The 20,508-nt window shown below is 31.3% G+C and overlaps 3 protein-coding genes across 4 annotated transcripts; 2 read left to right on the forward strand and 1 right to left on the reverse strand.

Annotated features, from left to right (window-relative positions):
• On the forward strand, nt 1-849 carry LOC123911301 (chaperone protein dnaJ 20, chloroplastic-like). Its single transcript, XM_045962703.1, has one exon. It carries the CDS (start codon nt 13-15, stop codon nt 562-564), a length of 552 nt encoding a protein of 183 aa, XP_045818659.1. The 5' UTR covers nt 1-12; the 3' UTR covers nt 565-849.
• A 1,581-nt stretch (nt 850-2,430) lies between these two features.
• LOC123911300 (high affinity sulfate transporter 2-like) lies at nt 2,431-6,089 on the reverse strand. The gene is made up of 13 exons (XM_045962702.1): nt 5,774-6,089; nt 5,495-5,543; nt 5,200-5,404; nt 4,931-5,105; nt 4,714-4,779; nt 4,486-4,599; nt 4,270-4,386; nt 4,055-4,181; nt 3,643-3,929; nt 3,316-3,506; nt 3,144-3,229; nt 2,978-3,054; nt 2,431-2,768 (listed from the first exon to the last, which is right to left on the reverse strand). The coding sequence occupies exons 1-13, from the start codon at nt 6,080-6,082 to the stop codon at nt 2,628-2,630; spliced, it is 1,944 nt and encodes a 647-aa protein (XP_045818658.1). The 5' UTR covers nt 6,083-6,089; the 3' UTR covers nt 2,431-2,627.
• An 8,899-nt stretch (nt 6,090-14,988) lies between these two features.
• Nucleotides 14,989-19,279, forward strand: LOC123910837 (high affinity sulfate transporter 2-like). Of its 2 annotated transcripts, XM_045962112.1 has the most exons (14): nt 14,989-15,060; nt 15,274-15,634; nt 16,310-16,358; nt 16,453-16,657; nt 16,755-16,929; nt 17,044-17,109; nt 17,210-17,323; nt 17,414-17,530; nt 17,619-17,745; nt 17,875-18,161; nt 18,246-18,436; nt 18,518-18,603; nt 18,693-18,769; nt 18,912-19,279. In XM_045962112.1, exons 2-14 carry the CDS (start codon nt 15,287-15,289, stop codon nt 19,047-19,049), a joined length of 1,980 nt encoding a protein of 659 aa, XP_045818068.1. In that variant the 5' UTR covers nt 14,989-15,060; nt 15,274-15,286; the 3' UTR covers nt 19,050-19,279. The 2 variants fall into 2 exon arrangements, with proteins under 2 accessions (XP_045818068.1, XP_045818067.1); XM_045962111.1 differs by having other exon boundaries at nt 18,246-18,603.
• Nucleotides 19,280-20,508: the final 1,229 nt, after the last annotated feature.

Consider the following 20,508-nt stretch of genomic DNA (forward strand, 5'->3'; position numbering starts at 1 on the left):
CAACACCCACACATGCATTCTCAACATAAAAACATAGACAAAAACATAACCAAAATGGATGTTTTATTATCCTTAAACTCACCAAACCTTATCAACATTTCAAAACCATATCAATATCATAATCTTCCAACACTCTCAAATAAACAACAAATTAGACAACCTCGTACTCAGTTTTCTATTTCATGCAGAGCCACAAACACAAAAAATGTTCCAATTCATGATGATGGAAATTTCTACGAGGTACTATGTTTGAGTCCAAAAAGTGCAACAATGGATGACATAAAAAGAGCATATAGAACAATGGCTCTTCAATATCATCCTGATTTGTGTCATGATCGTTTGAAGAACGAGGAATCAACGCGGATGTTTGTACAAGTGAATGCAGCTTATAAGACTCTGTCAAATCCAGAGCTAAAAGCAGAGTATGATTATGAAATTGGTTTGGGTTTGAGAAGAAGTAGGTGGATGGAACAAGTGATTGAGTTGAAAAGAAGGTCTCATAATGAAGGATCATGGGGTAGTAGAATGAGAGCCATGAACAATATCAACAAAGATGATCATTGATCCTTGTGGAACAATTCTTTTCCGGACTTTACTTACCTCACGGCTCAATTCTGGATTACCGGACCCCTTTCCCCCTCGGAAATCAGAGTGTTAATACCAAAGAAGAAATAGCTAGTTTTTTTAGCTTTGTGTCCATGTGATTATGTTGTTGTATTATTTCACATAATTACCATTACATTCATTCTTGTATTGATCTAAAAAAGAATATTTTTGTTTACCAGCAAAAAATTAATCTCTTTGTCAAAATGAAAATTATTGAATTAATCAACTTTATTTTAGGACTATTAAAACAAGGATGGTTATTATCATTGTTTAAAATTGCAGCTGCAATCCCCCGCAACTACGATCGGGAGAAGGCTGTAACCACTTGATGCTATAACTGACCCCAAGATTAAGCCGTCTAGTGTGGTCCGGATATTGGTGGCGAAAACTAAAAAAATTTAGGCTGCGGTCTTTGCGGTTGTAGCATGAAATGGTTTTTAATTTTCATAAACTATACTAAGTGGCACCGCGGTCCCAATTCACTATTTACTTCCTATAGTAGAGTATTTGTTTTTTCTTAATCAGAGATGGTTGAAATGTAATGTTAAGAGTGTCTTATCGTAAGATTTTTTATTGATAAAAATATTTTGGAATTTGGGGTTCTGAAATTTTAATTTTTGTTGAGAAGATTTAAACAAACATGTCCGAAATATTTCGTTCAGGTTCCTGATGCTGTGTTACGTTTGCGGTCGTACATGTGATAATGAATTACAACGCAATTGCGGTGCGACGTGATTGTGGAAGCTACCGTATCAGCAATATTGCGGCCGCAATTGCGGATGAAGAGTGCAATTTGAAACCAATAGAACTACAATTAGGCGACAAAATTCTCTCTCAAAAGGTTTGATTGTGCTGCATTCCCATATGTTATTGCACCACTTCGCCAAGAGAGAATATATGAATCCTTTGAAATCTATATATGTTGTTGCTAAGCTATTGACAATCTTAGAGACAATTTACGAGGAGTTCATTTGGAATATTTGGTTTTAATGAATACTAATAATAACCTCAAGATTAATTTCTTCTTAATGCATATCCTATGAGGTTATGACAGCACAAAAATTAGTGCAAAACATATATTAATATGCATGAAGTGTTTGCAAAATACTGACAATTTTTTTCCAAACACAACTCTCCCCTAATAACTCAGTGTTATATTTCTCTTGAACTATCACCTGTCATGGATCTATTATCGTATATAATGGTATTCAAATTTCGTTATCGGAGGAACCAGATCACCGGTAGCAATGCGCAACTCGTATAAACTGCACAATAGATATAGAAAATGCCCTTTGTAATGTCTTTTTGGTATTCCATAGGTTTTTCCCTTAGCAACATTGTATGCCGCGGTTTAATAAATCACAGTTGTTTTAATAGCAAAACCGTCACAAATGAGCGATCGATCAGAGAAAATGATAGATAGCATAGCATACATGCCATCCTCTTAACAGTTCCTATGGCCTTAGATCTTACAAATCAGGTTATAATGTTTGTCATTGTATAGTATTATCTTTCTGTTAATTTAGGTGCATATGTGTAGGCCATGACACCAAACTATATGATAAACCTTAACTCTAACACATTGTTTATTTATAATATCTGCTAACATTATATATAACTTAATCAATTTTCACCAAGTCAATTTTCTCTCTTTCTTCCATTTTTAATTGGTTTTTTCTCTAACTATTTCTTCTATAAGGTTTCTTCCACCAATCATTGAATATATATATACATAATTCACAAAAGAATATTATTACTATTATTAGCTTTCACACCATAAGATAATAAAAAAGATGCATTATATAATATAATAAACATAGAAAACATATTTCTTTCATTTTTGACTTTCTATACATGATATCAATTGGAACTAGATATCAATGAGAATCAAACAAAACTACAGACAAAAAATCTACATGCCCCTTCATTATTCCTAAGAGCTCCCTAAACAGTTTCAAACACCCTTTAATTTTCTTCATATCTGATTTAAATACACTTCTATTGGAATAGTATTATGTTGTTCATAAATCTGCACCCTTTGGACCAAAAGTTGCAACAGCATCACCTACTGTTAGAAATATTTTATCTTCTCCTATTAAGTCTGATATCTTCGATGCATGGAGCTTTTCAATTACAATTGGTCCCGGGTTCGCCACAAGAAGCTGTCAAAAGATCACAAACATGAACAATTATTTAGTACAGGTTGAAACTGTTTTATACATTATAATAGTAATATTTCATAGATGAATTTCTTGGCACACAAGCAATTGATTTGCCATAACAAACATATAGGATTAAAGATCAAATTGATTGGGTGCCTTAAATTGGTGATTCACTAGAAAATATTCTGAATCCTGTCATTGTTTAGTACCTGAACATCTCTTTTCTTGAGGCTTTTAAGTAAATCTTCAAAGGCATGGATACCGCTAGTGTCAATATCAGTAACAGCTGCAACAACATAGTTGCTTAATTAGTAAATTCAATTATCAAAATCAATCATGAAAAAGCAAATGAAAAGATTTCATTAAAAGCCTTACGTGACATTTCAACGATGAGATACTGTATACTTGGATATTCACTTGATGTCCTTAGAATCTCTTCATCAGTTAGCCACTTCAATATTCTGTAAATTGTGTTTGAATCATTCATCAGCCTCACTTCTAAAAAGAAGAAACTATTCTACACTTCCTTAACCTTGAAAAGACATACCTTTCCTTAATGTAGTTGGAATTTGAAAAGTAGATTGCAGAATCAACCCTGACAATCAGCATGCCAGGAATCTGTTCTGCTTTAGGATATTGCAGGATGTTCCTATAAACAGTTGTCCCTGATAGCTTCCCAAGTACTACAGTCCTTGGCCTTGTGACTTGTAAAAGGATTTTCGCGAAAGATATTGCCACCTGTGTGAAAAACAAGATTTTCAAGTTCAACTGCAGTTGCGGTTTCTAAAGTGATTGTGGTCCTATCCATGTTTTGAAAACATGATGCTACTAGTTTGCAAGTATAAGAGAAATGGTGTCTTGTTATATTAATTACCGCGATTAGAAGGCCAATCTCAACACTATGGAAGACGACACCAAAGAAGGCTCCCATGCATGCTAGAAAATCAAATTTGTCAATCTTCCAAAGAAGAATAGCTGCTTTAATGTCAATCAGGTTCAACACAGCAGCTATGATAATTGAGGCAAGCACTGCATTCGGAGTGTACTTGAATAGTGGTGTAATCAGTAACAAGGTTAACAACAACACAAAGGACATAACTATGTTTGATACTGCAGTTTTACAACCAGCCATGTAGTTCACAGCTGAGCGCGAAAATGATCCTGCATAAAGATCAGAAACAAACACTCATTAAGATAACAGTAATAGGTAAAGACTATAAAACGATATATTTACAGGGACGAAAAGCATATTTAATCTTGTACTCAATTAGTCCTTTCTATGGTACCTGTAGCAACATAACAAGATGTCATGGAACCAATAACATTCATTGTTCCTAGCGCCACCATTTCTCTGTTACCATCAATTGAATAGTCTTTCATAGCAGCAAATGTTCTTCCAATGGCCACAGCTTCCTAAAAAATTTCAAAAATAAAATAAATAAATTGGTTCAAAATGTCCTATACATTTTTGCTCAATAATTTGTTCGAAAAATTTGCTTACCGTGAGTGCTACCATACCAGCAATCACACCAATTCTAATACCAGCACTTAAATAATTTCCACTGAAATATATATCACTAGCAGATACTGGATTCACACGCCTTTTAATATATTTCACCTGAAATTAATAGCATAATACTTTTGAGTCTTAAAACACTGCTTTATTTTGTTTGAAACTATATTCAATCAATTTTTATAAAAGAAAATTGCTACTTACAATTGCTACTCCTTTTTTGTCTGCCCTTGTAATGTAGACACAAAAAGTAGACACTATAACACATATCATAGGAGATATTGCAGCCACCCAAAAGAGTTTCTTGTTCTTCTTAGCCTATTCTCATTCACATCATAGAATTGAATACACATAATAGTCATATTTATATAGGTTCCATAAATATTAAATGGAAATGAATAGAGGAAGGAAAATTATTGTTGATATTCTTACAATATATTTGGTTGTAAGAAGGAAAGCCAAGAATGATACTCCAATTAATATTGTCTCCCAATTCCACTATAAGCAAAGATTAAAACAAGTTTTTGTTAATTAGCCTTATTTTACTTTTTCATAATTCATATATATAACAGAGTTTAATTTTGATACACCGTCAGCGTAAAAAGTTTTACATTGTCAGCAAATCACAAACCAATGATATATGTCTTACCCCATGGTGGGCGGCACTAAAAACGGATTTCATGACAGAAATAATATCAGTTTTTGTAGTGAAGTGCTTTATGCCAAGAAGACCTTTAAGCTGTTGAAGTGCAATAGTAATGGCAGCTCCACCCATGAATCCAACAATTGCAGCATGAGATAGAAAATCAATCAAGAAACCAAGCCTGCAAAGTTCACATCATCATGGATTGTAACACAAACAAGACATGAATGACTTTACTAGCAATTCAAATTCAATGACACTACTGAAGTCTCTACCTTAAAATTCCAAGTGCCATTTGTGTGATTCCTGCAAAGAAAGTTGCAGTAAATAAGAGACGCAGGTATTCGGGACTTTTGTAATCACTGATCTCATCTGTAAGCAAAGTTCCAAGCAAGAGGGACACAACAGCTACTGGTCCTATAGCAATATCTCTTGAACTTCCCATGAAAGCATACACAAGAGGTGCAACAAAACTAGTATCTATAACAACATTGACAAACAGATGAAAATTCGCTTTATAAAATTAATTAACATGTGAAAATTACTTATAGAATAAACCAAGATTCTTACATAGTCCATAATGTGGATCCAAATGTGCAAGACTTGCATATGCAATATCCTGTTATGCATTCACATTTACACAGACATCTAATCAAATCTCACAGCGTAACATGTCATAATATAATACTCCCTCGGTCCTTATTACAAGAAGTTTACTTTTTAGATTCATAGAATGTTTGATGTATCTGGTCTATAATAGAGCAGATACGTAACATTCTATGAATTTAAAAAGTAAATTTTTTCTTATAAGGGAGTATTATTTCACGAAATATCTGTACAAATATCTACCTGAGGAATGCAAAGACTAGCAATGGTGAGTCCAGCAATCAAATCACCCTTAAAACTTTTAAGGTTATAACCTCTTCCCCAATCAAAAATTGGAAAAACCGATTGTAATCCAAGAACAAACTTTCTTGATACTGTTTGATTCTTAAACTTGGCAAAAGGGTCATCAGAGAAAAAAGTTTCATTGAAATTATGTTTGAAATCTTGGAAAAGTGTTTGCTTAGGAGGACTTGCAACTTTGTGAATATTTGGAAGAATATCATCACCATGTTTACGTGAAGAAGGATTGCTTTTTATTTCCTCCATGGACATTGCTATGAAAAACCATACAATAATCACTAAAAACTTGTTTCATGAAAATCATACAAAAACTTGTTTAATTAATAGCCTGCAAAAAAATTATACAATAATCATGAATTATTCAGAAACAGAAAGTAGCTTTTGTAATTTAGCATGAGAATCTATTTTAAGAGTCAACCGATAGCTGCATGCATAGTTACATTTTGTCATATTGAGAAGTTTAGCTTAAAATTAAAAGGAATCGTATTGGAATCCCCGTTTAATTATTGTTAGATAAAGAATATAATTGAATATTCAAACAGTGACATTGTGAAAGTGCCAATTCCAATATGACAAGGTAATTACCAAGTGATGTTAAAAAAAACCAAGTGATATTACAAGAGAGAATATGACCCTTGAACTTGTTTTTTACCTATGATAAAACCAATTCCAATGAGAAAGGTTAAAAATATATCTTGCCATGCACGGTTTTATTTTTGGAATTTTTTTTTTTTGCTTTCACCACAAGTTTAATCTGGTTCGGAAGTCAGTTATGACATTAAGTGATTCCAGCCTCCTCCCGATCGCAGTTACAGGGGATATTTTTGGAATATTATTTATTGCAATAGCAACCAACTCTCTTTTATTAAGATTTTCTCTAATACTCTAACTGAGTTAAAGTGAGGGACTCACATTGATTTCAACCGATTATAAAGTTAGAAAGAATGTTGAAAAGAAAATATTTTAGCAGTCATATATTTCTTATTTTACGCGTGCTATGAGTAATTGGATCTTTATAAGGGCTTTTTACAAATTTTTCAAAGCTGAAGCTATATGTTTTCTTAACCTATATTTACCATTATTTGTTGCACCATTTTTGGAGACTGAAAAGAAAATTGCTATTTAGCTCCTCTGCAATGCTCCTATGTTCAAAGACCCCTCAATATGAAGAACAATTTTTGGGGCATGTGAGCATATAAAGGGACTTAAAGAGTAATAATATTTCTTTAAAAATTTGCACGAAGATCAAATTTCAACACTTAGTGATCGGAAGATTTATACTTTTTTTTTAACGAATTCCCTTTTATTTATAGGAAAATGCTAAACAGTGCCCCCGGGGCACTAGTTAAGGATGCAAAAATAGTAATTTGACATTGGAATTTGTGCAGTCAACTTCTCGAAAGTTTAAAAAGTGTTATTTTCTTTTCAAAACTTTCTAATTTTGGTTTCTTTAACCAGTGCCCCGGGGGCACCGGTTAGCATGACCCTTATTTATAATATACTTTTCTCAAGGTTTTCTACTTTAACCAAATCGCATTCCTTATAGTTCCTTCCAAACAATGATATTGCAAAATAAATTCCTACCTTCACCCCCTAAAAGCTATTTTTTTTTTTCTTTCTAATTTTACCTTTTATTATTTGACATCATTCCCACAAAGTTAAAATTACAAATTGGAATTATTGAGAAAAGTTTTCCGAAATGAAACCCTTCATTGAATTCCATTCCAGAACTTTTTCTTTAATGCTCCCGTGGGTTTTATTCCAGAAAACATTTTTCAATGATCCGGTTTTCAATTTTAGCTTTGTGGGGGGTGATGTCAAATAATAAAAAGGTAAATTGGAAAAAAAATTAATTTGTAGGGGTGAAGATATAAATATAGGAGTATGAGGAATTTTTTCTGATATTGCTTATTGTGATCCATGAATCAATGATCTTGGGTTATAAAGGTTTTTTTTTTTATTTTCTCTTTAGGCCCCCCATGGTTCTTTTTCACCCTCTGAATTTTACTTTTTTGCCCTTCAATAAAAACTTCGGTTTCTGTTAACCGAAATTTTCATGAATTTGAACTAGAAAAAACTTTGATTTCTGCGAACCGAAGTTTTTATCAAGGGCAAAATTAGAATATTTGTGGTATAAAAAATACATGGGGGGCCCAAAGAGAAAACATCTTTTTTTTGAAATGGACAATAAAAAATAGCAGGGCCAGCCCAAGTCCTCATAATTTTTAAAGATATTTTCTCTTCCCACCCCCCTACGTTTTAATTTTTGCCCTTGAATAAATATTTCGGAACGTGTTTTCCGATTTTTTTTGCCTTGAAAATAAATTTCGAAATATATTTTTCTAATTTTTCCGAATTTGAACTAGAAAAATTTCAGAAAGCACGTTCCGAAATTTTTAACAAGGCAAAAATGGAAAAACGAGAAATAGAAAAGAAACATGGGGATGGAAAGAGAAAAATTCATTTTTAAAAGCCTCCAACTTTTTATTAATAATTTTTATAAAGGATCTCGTTTTAAATTTTGTTTTATACTTTTAGATTTATTGGATTGGTCCTGATAAAAATAAATCTAGAGGTTATTGGATTATCCAAATGTGCCTTCTCTGACACAAAAAAAAAAATGTGCCTTCTCTAAAAGATCACAATGTTTAATATTATTGGGGAAAACCATTAACTCTATTATAGAAGTCATTTTTAACTCTTATCTTGATTAGTATTTTTTTTTTTTTATAATGAACTGGGGATCAAACCCAAAATTAGAGCATACTACCCAAACACTCTCACTACTTGATCAAATTTAGTGGTTTAATTAAAAATTATAGTCAATAGTCACATAGAAATATTCTCTTAAATTTTGTGTAATTAATTTGTGATCAAGTTTAAAAAGTAAAGTAAATACATTAATTATGATAAAATATTTTTTTTTTGAATCACTAACATGTGCCCTTATATCACATTTTAGTTTTTCCCTATAAATTATAAACCGTTTTGCAAAAAGATGCATTGTTTTTTGAGTTTTTTATAAGCAGAATCTTTATTTATTGCGTAAACAAATATTAGCAAAAGGATAATGTTAACTTGTGCCCTTAAGATACATGTTAAGAAGATAAATGTGAAAAATATTTATTGAACTTGTGTTGTATTCAATTCTCTAACCATTAAATTCTTTGTATCATTAAATACTATATTTTTATTTTTAGATAGCTTAACATGTGGTCTTAGGACACAAGTTAACATGACCCAACTCTCTATTTTTTTATTGAGGAAAAGTGTACAACTTGTGGAGTGGGAGGGTGACAAGGGGAAGTGGTTTGCTAGATTGTGGGAGAGTTTTGCTTCAATGAAGGTGATTTACCTTCTTTTGGCAATTGCTTCGTGGTCGTCTTCCAACTAAGCATAATTTGAGTAACAAAACCTTTTTGTGGGTGGTGTCGGCAAGCTATCGAAATAGAAGAACAACTTTTTGCTAAATGCCCTTTCTCCAGGTCGATTTGGTATAAAATTTTTAAATGGCTTGATGTGGTGTATTTCTTTTGGGAGATTTGTTAGTACTTCTCCAAAGATTTTGCTCTCTTATTAGAACTTAAAAAGGTGGTAAATGGCTTTTGCTTTTGTGGCATTCGATGATTTGGGTGATTTGGAAGGAGAGGAATGACAATATATTTGTTGATAAGCAAGCTTCGGTGCTAGAAGCAGTTGATCGTATTAAGAGCCTTTCTTGGTGGTGGTTCTCAGCTAAGAAATTGGGCACACCCGGTATGCTTTATGAATGGTTCTTAAACCTAATAGATTGCTTGCTTAGTTAATTTTGGTTGGTGCTCGGGTTTGGGTGCTTAGAGTACTAATTGTACTTCATTGCAAAAAATATTAAAAGTTCATTTGAATTGATTTATTTTTTAGCTTAGTTTATGAAAAATAAAAAAATATTGTGACGCAGAATTTCAAATATTGTAAAAAAAAAAACTATAAGAAAAATAGAAACTCTGTATTATAAACAGAAACAGAATTTCAAATGTAAATTTGTTCTCTCATGATTCTGTTGTTTTACGGCTGTAGATATTGACACACAAAAATTGAAATTGTGAAGTACATATAGTTAAATAACTATCAATGATTTACCATATATGCAATAATGTTAAATATATTTAATTTAATAATTCCCAAAAATATACTCCCTCCCAACACAAATACTGTATAGGAAAAAAAAACTTCAAATTTTGGACACAAGTATAAGCAAAAGTCAACTATTACTTTAAACTAATTAATACTATTATTCCTAATATACTCTTATTTAATCATTTCACTTTTCAAAAGTTTATGTAATTTTCAAGGCATAAATCACTTTTCAAAGGGTAATATAGTAAAGTTAACTCATGTTTTGCATTAAATCAATAAAATTAACTACACTTAACTAAATTTCTTAAACACCACGTAAACAATTATTTTTTCTTATATTTATGTTCGGATGAAGTATTCAATAATCCATTCTCAACTAATGAATTATGAACTCACATAAAAATTGCTCTCCACTACAGCCAACCATGTCTACAGTCAACTAAAATGAATAGGAATATAGTATATAGTATAGTATAGCTTAATTTAATGAATCAATTAGCAAGCAAAACCAGATTTAATTAATTAATTTATTGTGACGTACAATTCCAACATTAAAAATTAGCTTTCTATTTACAGCACTCCACCTAGTACATGCTGTGGCACAAACATATAAATTCAACGCTTTCAAACCTCAATGAACTTAGACGCATTACTGCCACTATTCATAGAAATTAAACATATCTTTTTCCCTTTTCAAGAATATCGGTTTTAATTAATTATTACTATTACTAGTATTTTTCAATAGTTTTCATTTCTGATTTTTATTCCTAGCTGTTGATTCTTGAACCTTGATGTAGACTGTGGGGGACCAGTAAATATAGGAACAGCTTTTTTGTGGTTACATTGATGGCAAAGGAAAGGAGAAAAAAAGAAAGAAAACAATTAGCTAAGCTGACTAATATATTTTTTTCATGTTACCTTTTTAACAAATTAACACTAAAAATAAAACATAAAATGTATGGTAAAAAATTATTGATGTGTCAAATTTTAAGTGAAGAAAAAGACCAAAAAAATGTATGATATTACGATATAGCTTTAAATTTTCATTTTTTATATGATCCATGTTTAACGAAGACGTGCATGTTAGTGTACATGACCACCACTTTATTTTTTTAATATCAGAATTTTTATCTGTTTTTAAAAAAATATCAAACTCATCGAGGTGAAGGAATCTTGAGTTTAATTTATAATATATTTGTTGCGAAGTTCGGGGAAATTCGGGAGAAATATCGGGTCAAATGCTTCGGGAACAAAATAGAGTGAGACGTCATATTTCTATCAAAATCCTTAAGGCATTAGGTTAATGAATCTCTCTTATAAATTTAACATTATTTTTATTTATAATCGATGTGTAACTTAACCACTCACGCCTGAAATCACACTTGAAACTCAACAATCTCCTATTAAGTGTGAGTTCACACATCTTATATAGTTGATCAAATATCAGAATATATACCACTGTGAAAGTGTTGTTTAAGGAAATTCTACCTACAAAAATACTTGGTATTAGCGTGTTCATTGTGACCGACATCTCTTCCTTGAGAACCACCTAGTGGCTAGTGCATAGTTCATAGAATGTCCTTAGAAAATACCCAATTAAATGCAAAAAGAATTTTCTTGTAAAATCTAATAATTTGAAGTATGATTTTTTGTGTTTTGCTTGAAATAAGTTTCATTGTAAGATGTAAAAAGAATTTTTATTGGTTATTGATTATGAGAAAAAGAAGATAGAGTAAATTGAATGCAATTTGCATTTAATTTTATGAGAATAAGTAAAAATAAACATTGAAAATGGTAAAAGTTAGTTTTTTGCTTATAATATGGGACAAAAAAAAGGTGATTTTTTTTCCTTATAATATATATAGGACGGAGGGAGTATTATATTTGTTTATTTATTATTATTATTATTATTATAAAATTTATTTTTCGCTAACATTGATAAAATTTCATCTTTGTACCATTTTTGTGAGTTTCATATTAGAGAAACCCAAAAAGAAAAATCACTTTTTTTATTCTCTACTTGTTACCTGTTGGCACACACACTTTTTGTATATATTTATTGGCATGTCATTGACATGTCATTATAATATAAATTATAATATAAAATGGTAACCAAGGCTAGAATCATAGTTGTGAATCCTTTAGGATTCTGAATCCTTGCCACCAACATAAAATTATTAATTATATTATATATATTAATATTATATTTGATGCATTTAATTAATATTATGCTTCTAAATAGTTCTAATATAGAAAATTTTCATCAACTGTATAGGTCTAATTTTTTTTAACAGAGGTCTAAATCTATTAATTAGGGAATTTTTGGATGCAAGCCTATAAAACATATACTCTCTCTGGTCTCAAACGTAAGCAACAAAATAAAAAAATTAAAAGTCTTAAATATAAGCAAAAGTTTACTTCAATCATTATGTTTTGTGCCATTATTCCAATTTTATCCTTAAATTAATATTGATTCAACCAATTAATGCAATGTTCTACAATTTCCAAGAAGGACATAATTGAAAATAGGGTCTTGTTAATATGTGCCCTAAGGGTACATGTTAAGATATATCAAAATAGAAATTCATCATTTAATGATATAAGAAATTTAATGCTTCAAAAGTCAAAATACACAAATTAGCATTTAATAATTTCTATTTTTGCTTCCTTAACATGTGCCTTAAGAGCACAAGTTAACATTCTCCTTGAAAATAAGATGTTTTTTCTCCTCAATTAATACACTTAACCTACTTTCTTAAAAGGTAGTATTTTTTTTTTGCTTACATATGAAACTAGAATAGTATTCCATAAAATGGCCCACGTTGACATACTAGAAGAAAAAAAAATATCCAGAGAACACTGTTTGTAAATACCAAATTGATAGTTTTTGGTCAATAATCAAGCTTATCCAGGTGTCATTGTTAGTCTACAATTCATAGCTTTCATCTGAAATGAAAATTCCAATATTTTAAGACTTTTTTTATCATATAATCGCGTTTTTATACAATTACACAATGTCAACTGATCACTTTTCCCGGGGATGGATCCAGAAACTTATTGCACGGGAGGCCGGAAATAAGAACAATTATTTTGAGTCTTAAACATATTTTTTGTTAGTCATTTTGATTTTCAAATTTATCTTTCCTTTGTTAGTTTGATTCTCAAATATGTTTTATGTTAGTCAGTTTGTCCAAAAATTACTAATAATAGACATATTTGAGAATATTTTGTAATTTCAATACACTTTATTTGACAATTAATATTTCATATATTTAAGGACCAATATATTTTATTTTAGTCATTTATTTTTACCATAGTATAATTCATAATACTAAACTAAAATGTTATAGATAGATAATCGAGACATAATAATACGTATATTATATACATATATGAGGGGGAGGGGGGGGGCCTTGGCCACTGCCCCCTTTGAATCCGTCCCTGACTTTTCCCCAACCACTAGGAAAATTACAAAATCATAAAATATGCTTTGTTTGGAAAATAAATTTTATTTTCATTTTTAATTTGTTTTGGTTACCATGATATTGGTATGAAGTTTCCACCACCGTTAGCAATGACTAATCTCTGTTGGGGAACCTGTGGGGCACACAAGGTGAGTTTTTCCATTCCAAACGAATTTTCTCCGTACGCATAGACCAGAAATTGAATCTCTGACTATATGCTTAAGGGGATAAAAATCCTTACTACTTAGACATTTTTAATCTTTATTATCAAATATTTGACTTTGAGTTTATTGTTAAAAATTTGTATATAAGGATATAAATAACATGCAAGTTATTACTTTTACTTTTATATAAAATTGGAAAAATAGAAACAAAAAAATTACTATTGCAAAATATCCAATCCTCACATTAACTAGAAATGTTTGCCTAAATTAAACCACAAAAAAAAAAAAAAGAAGAAAAAGTTTGACAATCTTTATATTATACGCTGTTTTTTAAACTTGAGGTATTAAATTTCTCAGTTATAACAATTTTGATGAGTTTAACTCATTAACATGAAATTTTTAGCCACGAAAAGATTTAAGTCCTAACACAATATCACAACATAACATAGTTATCGAGTCACTCGTTTTTTTCATGCACCAAACTTTAGGGGGTGTACAGAGAACTAATTATAAAGCAAAGCTATTGAATATTTTTTTGATCTGTCTGTCATAAATTAAAGCGTGTATGCCTGGATATTTTTGAGGAGAAAGTAACTCATTTAGGGAGTTTTCAGACTTCAAATACATGCATGATCTGGTTAGCGATGTTCTTTTTGATATTTTTAGACATGCAAAAATATATGCGAAGAAAGAGGGGCATGTGAACTTCTTACTAACCCACAAGAGTAAGATCGACACTCTGACCAGCGGATATTCTGGTGCATGGATGAGAATGAGGAAAACATGCTTGTGTAGACTTGACTGAAGTTTCCCCACTCATAGGTCTAGCAGACACTGGGGATTTTAGTGTGGGACAAGCAGTCCTCAAAGTCGTTTCAAGCAAGGTGGCCAAACATGAGAAAACATGTTTTGACAATTAACCTGCGTTGACATTTTTGTCTTCCTAGCACCAGAACCTGTGAATCTTCTACTCCATCCGTTCCAAAATGTAAGTCATTTTGGACAAATTACACAAATTAATAAATGTAATTAATGTTGTATGGAAAAGAGAAATTATGAGTTTGTTTACGAAATTGTCCTTCATTAAAAAAAATGCCAATTCCCACCTTAAAAGAGTTAAATTTGTGAGGTTAGAGCAAAAATCTAAAAATGGTATTTTTTTTAAATTTTTATAATAAAATAAAAATTAAAGGTAACAGAAAAAATATGTATTGTCTTAGAACAACTTGACGTTTATATAATGGTTGACTTGGATCAAATTATTTTTTTGACACACTTGGATCAATTAATTAATAGAATTATAGTAATTATGATCATGAAGCCTTGTATGTGTCATATCTCGAACAAATGTACAATACAACTCATATAATAATAACATTATATATTTTCAACCATTCACATTTCTAACTCTATATATAGCATAGCTTAGTTTGGTCACAAGAGAAAAACAAGTTAAGGATCATATCCTCTCTTGTAACATCACTTGGTATGTTACTTTCACATTTATGATTCAATTATATTTCACAATTGATTCATTTTTTAAGCTAAACTTCACATGACATAATGTGACCATGCATCTAATCAGTTGACTTTAACATAAATAGACTTCACTACTACATTACAACAAAAGCTATATACTTTGTATTTATAATACATGAATTTATGAATATGATTAATTAGTGTATGGTTTTTTTTGCAGGTGATTAATCAAAATGAGTCAGGTTTTTAGTGATGGAGCTGTGGCAAGAGCCATAGATACAGAGGAAATAAATAGCAATCCAACTTCACGTAGACATGGTGCTGATGTTCTTCCACATATTCACAAAGTTGCAAGTCCTCCTAGGCAGACACTTTTCCAAGATTTCAAACATAATTTCAATGAAACTTTCTTCTCTGATGACCCTTTTGCCAAGTTTAAGGACCAAAAGGGATCAAGAAAGTTTGTTCTTGGATTACAATCTGTTTTTCCAATTTTTGATTGGGCAAGAGGTTATAACCTTAAAAGTTTTAAGGGTGATTTGATTTCTGGACTCACCATTGCTAGTCTTTGCATTCCTCAGGTCAGTAAGCACAAAGATATCTCAGGAAATAATATTATTAGATTTTTGTGTTAAACTTTTAAACCATGTTGATGCATAGTTAATAAACTTGGTTTAAATATGTTTTTTTTAATCAAGGTTTAAATATGTTTTTAATAACTACAAATATACCATTTCTTTTTTTATGCCTATGTAAAAAGTTTGCCTTTGTTTTTAGTTGTTGCAAATATACAATTTTTTTTTAAACTTTGGTGTTTTGTTTAGTCTCTGCTGGTCTGAGACTAAACAAAACACCAAGGACTATGAACAAAAAAAATATTTTTACAGAATCCATTTGGATTGGCCTAGTTATGTTGACTTGAGACCTTGGAGTTTACTCATCTCAAAGTTTTAGGTTTGATTTCCTTTGGTGTCAATTTGAGTGGGCTAGTCTATACAGAGCAAAAACTTTAGCTTTAAATGGGGCCCTACAAGTGGACGGTGGGATTGGACCTCTTGGATTAATCGGTCCTTGAGCTAGATATCGATTTTTTTAAAAACAAATACTTTTACGGGACTAAAATCAAAACTCTTGATATTTCCAGTACCATTTACTTATTAAAGCCTTATTTATAAGTATAATGATGTTGTCATGATACTTTTATTATTGGTTGTGTTTTTGGATGATAACCCTTTAAAATGTGTACTGCATAACAGGATATTGCATATGCAAAGCTTGCACATTTGGAGCCTCAATATGGACTTTGTAAGCATATCTTGGATTATACTATAAGCAATTTTGACATGTTAGTTTATATATATATCCTTTCTGACTTAGTTTTTTGTCACTGTTGTTACAGATACTAGTTTTGTTGCACCTCTTGTGTATGCTTTCATGGGAAGTTCAAGGGATATTGCCATAGGACCAGTAGCTGTTGTGTCCCTCTTGCTTGGCACCTTGCTTTCAGATGAGATCAAAGACACCAAAAGTCCTGAATACCTTCGTCTCGCATTTACTGCAACTTTCTTTGCAGGAGTTACTCAAATGGCACTTGGACTTTTAAGGTAACAGACTTCAGTAGTATCATTGAAATTGAATGGCTACTAAAATCATTCTTGTCTTGTGTTGCTTGTGTTACAATCCATGATGTGAATTTTGCAGGCTTGGTTTCTTGATTGATTTCCTATCTCATGCTGCAATTGTTGGATTCATGGGTGGAGCTGCCATTACTATTGCACTCCAACAACTTAAAGGTCTTCTTGGCATAAAGAACTTCACTACCAAAACTGATATTATTTCTGTCATGAGATCCGTTTTTAGTGTCGCACACCATGGGGTAAGACATATGATTGGTTGTGATTTGCTGACAGTGTATCAAAATTAAACTCTATTTGAATTATGAAAAAGTAAAATAAGGGTAACTAACAAATACTTGTTCTAATGGTTACAGTGGAATTGGGAGACAATATTAATTGGACTATCATTCTTGGCTTTCCTTCTTACAACCAAATATATCGTAAGAATATCAACCATTTTCCTTTCCTCTATTCATTTCCTTTTAATATTTATTGAAACTTTATATATGACTATTATTATTATTATATTGTAATGAACAGGCTAAGAAGAAAAAGAACCTGTTTTGGGTGGCTGCAATATCTCCTATGATATGTGTTATAGTGTCTACTTTTTGTGTCTACATTACAAGGGCAGACAAGAAAGGAGTAGCAATTGTAAGTAGCAAGAAAAATTTTAAAAATTTCTTGAATATAGTTTCAAAGAAAAATGAAGTACAGTTAAGACTAAAAACTATGCTATTTCAGGTGAGACATATTAAAAAGGGTGTGAATCCAGCATCTGCTAGTGAAATATATTTCAGTGGAAATTATTTTACTGCTGGTATTAGGATTGGTTTGATTTCTGGTATGGTAGCACTCACGGTAAGCAAATTTATCAAAAATTCCTCACCCTTTTTGTTTCATAAACATATATAGCACATTTTGAGCCAATTTTTCTATAAATTTATAGGAAGCTGTGGCCATTGCAAGAACATTTGCTGCTATGAAAGACTACTCAATTGATGGTAACAGAGAAATGGTGGCACTAGGAACAATGAATGTTATTGGTTCCATGACATCTTGTTATGTTGCTACAGGTACCATAGAAAGGACTAATTGAGTTTAAGATTAAATATGTTTTTCGTCCCTGTAAATATATTGTTTTATAGTCTTTACCTAATTATTATTGTTATCTTAATGAGTGTTTGTTTCTGATCTTTATGCAGGATCATTTTCTCGCTCGGCTGTGAACTATATGGCTGGTTGTAAAACTGCTGTATCAAACATAGTTATGTCCTTTGTGTTATTGTTAACACTGTTAGTGATTACACCACTATTCAAGTACACTCCAAATGCAGTGCTTGCCTCGATTATCATAGCTGCTGTGTTGAACCTGATTGACATTAAAGCTGCTATTCTTCTTTGGAAGATTGACAAATTTGATTTCCTAGCTTGCATGGGAGCCTTCTTTGGTGTCATCTTCAAAAGTGTTGAGATTGGTCTTCTAATCGCGGTAATGAAAATATCCAGACCGTTTCTTCTTTCATTTAGCATCATCGATTATTTAGCATTTACTTAGCCTTGTTTATGCATGCAGGTAGCAATATCTTTTACCAAAATCCTTCTACAAGTGACCAGGCCTAAGACCGCAGTACTTGGGAAGCTTCCCGGTACAACGGTTTATAGGAACGTCCTGCAATATCCCAAAGCAGCACAAATTCCTGGCATGCTGATTGTCAGGGTTGATTCTGCAATCTACTTTTCAAATTCCAACTACATCAAGGACAGGTATGTCTTTTCAAAATTTGTACACACTCCTAGATCATGGTTGAAATTGAGGCTGATGAATGATTCAAACACAATTTACAGAATATTGAAGTGGCTTACTGATGAAGAGATTCTAAGAACATCAAGTGAATATCCAAGTATACAATATCTCATCGTTGAAATGTCACGTAAGGCTTTTAATGAAATATTTTCATTCGCTTTTTCATAATTGATTTTAATAATTGAATTTACTAATTTAGCAACTATGTTATTGCAGCTGTTACTGATATTGACACTAGTGGCATCCATGCTTTTGAAGATTTACTTAAGAGCCTCAAGAAAAAGGATGTTCAGGTACTAAACAATCACATAATTCAATTAGTCAAATGAATTGCTTGTGTGCCAAGAAATTCATCTATAATGATATTATTATAATGTATAAAACAACTTCAACTTGTACTAAATGATTGTTCATGTTTGTGATCTTTCTTAACAGCTTCTCGTGGCGAATCCGGGACCAATTGTAATTGAGAAGTTCCATGCATCAAAGTTAACAGGCTTAATCGGAGAAGATAAAATATTTCTAACAGTAGGTGATGCTGTTTCAACTTTTGTTCCAAAGGCTACAAATTAATGAATAACAGTAACTATTTCCAATTGAAGTGTGTTTAAATCAAATATGCAGAAAACGTGTGTGTGTGTGTGAAGATGTTAACAGAGCTCTTAGGAACAATGAAAGGGCATATAGATTTGTTTATTGTAGTAGTTTTTGTTTGATTTTCATTTATTTCTAGTTGAAATTGATGATGTGATGTATGTATAGAAAGAAATAAATGTGTTTTCTATGTTGATTACAGTATCTTATATAATGCATTTTTTTTATCTTATGGTGTGGAAGCTATAATAATAGTAATAATATTCTTTTGTGAATTATATATAGTCTATGATTGGAGAAAAAACAATTAAAAATAAAAGAGAAAACATTGACTTCATGAATTAATTGAGTTATACATAATGGAAGTGGATATTATTAATAAATAAACAATTTTTCAGAGTTAATGTTGTTTACTATATAGTTGATATCATGGCCTACACATACAACTAAATTAATTAACAGAACTATATAGATGACTTGTAAACTTGATATTTTCTCCCTTCTCTCCTCCTCTTTGTTTTTTGTCCAGCACAACTCTTATTAATTAAAGGATTTGGATTTCCTGCGGTCAATGCAGTTTGATTTTATATTAGCTGAAGAATGTAATGATAATCATATGAAATAAATAAAACAAAAGAGAACCAACATAGTGATATAAGTGGTAGATACTTGGACTCCTTAATCATTTAGTTCTCGGTTCAATCTCCGACCATACGTATGGAAAAATATTTGTTGAGAGTGACCAACCCCTTAAATGAATCTCAGCTACCTCGAGAAAATTAGTCTCTAAGGTTACGTGCAGATGACGTGTAATGTGTATGGGACCTTTAATTCAACTCTACTCAACCACTTGTTCCATCCACCTACTTGTTCTCAAACCCAAACCAATTTCATAGTCATAATCTGCTTTTAGCTTTAGATTTGACAAAGTCTTATAAGCTGCATTGACTTATACAAACATCTTCGTTAATTCCTTTTTGGGACTCAACATCTTGTACAAGTTGTCATCAATCATTTGATTTGAAATAGAAAACTGCATACGAGGTAGTCCTTCAGCAGTGGTCTGGTCATACCAAAAGTGCATAACTTTGAGATCAAATTTGTAACACAACTAGACATGGTTGCTCATGGCAAGGTTCTTAGGCCAATCACTATATGTTGAAATTATTATTGTGTACTTTTTGATTTATTACGAGTTTAAGTTTGTTTTGGTAAAAAAAAAAAAAAGTCTTACAACATTAGATAATATCTGAGATACGAATGACACACACGAATCTCTGACTCCGTTTCTAACAATTGAATTAATAATATGTTACACCAAACGACAATCAACAACAATACCAATGGATGAAAATTTTAATTTTTAACGTGTTAACTACAACATTAGAGTCTATACGAAGCTCAATTCTTCAATTATCCTGAGCATGAGTTATTAGGT

This window comes from Trifolium pratense, linkage group LG2, assembly GCF_020283565.1.
Source record: "Trifolium pratense cultivar HEN17-A07 linkage group LG2, ARS_RC_1.1, whole genome shotgun sequence".
In the NCBI taxonomy this organism is placed as follows: domain Eukaryota; kingdom Viridiplantae; phylum Streptophyta; class Magnoliopsida; order Fabales; family Fabaceae; genus Trifolium; species Trifolium pratense.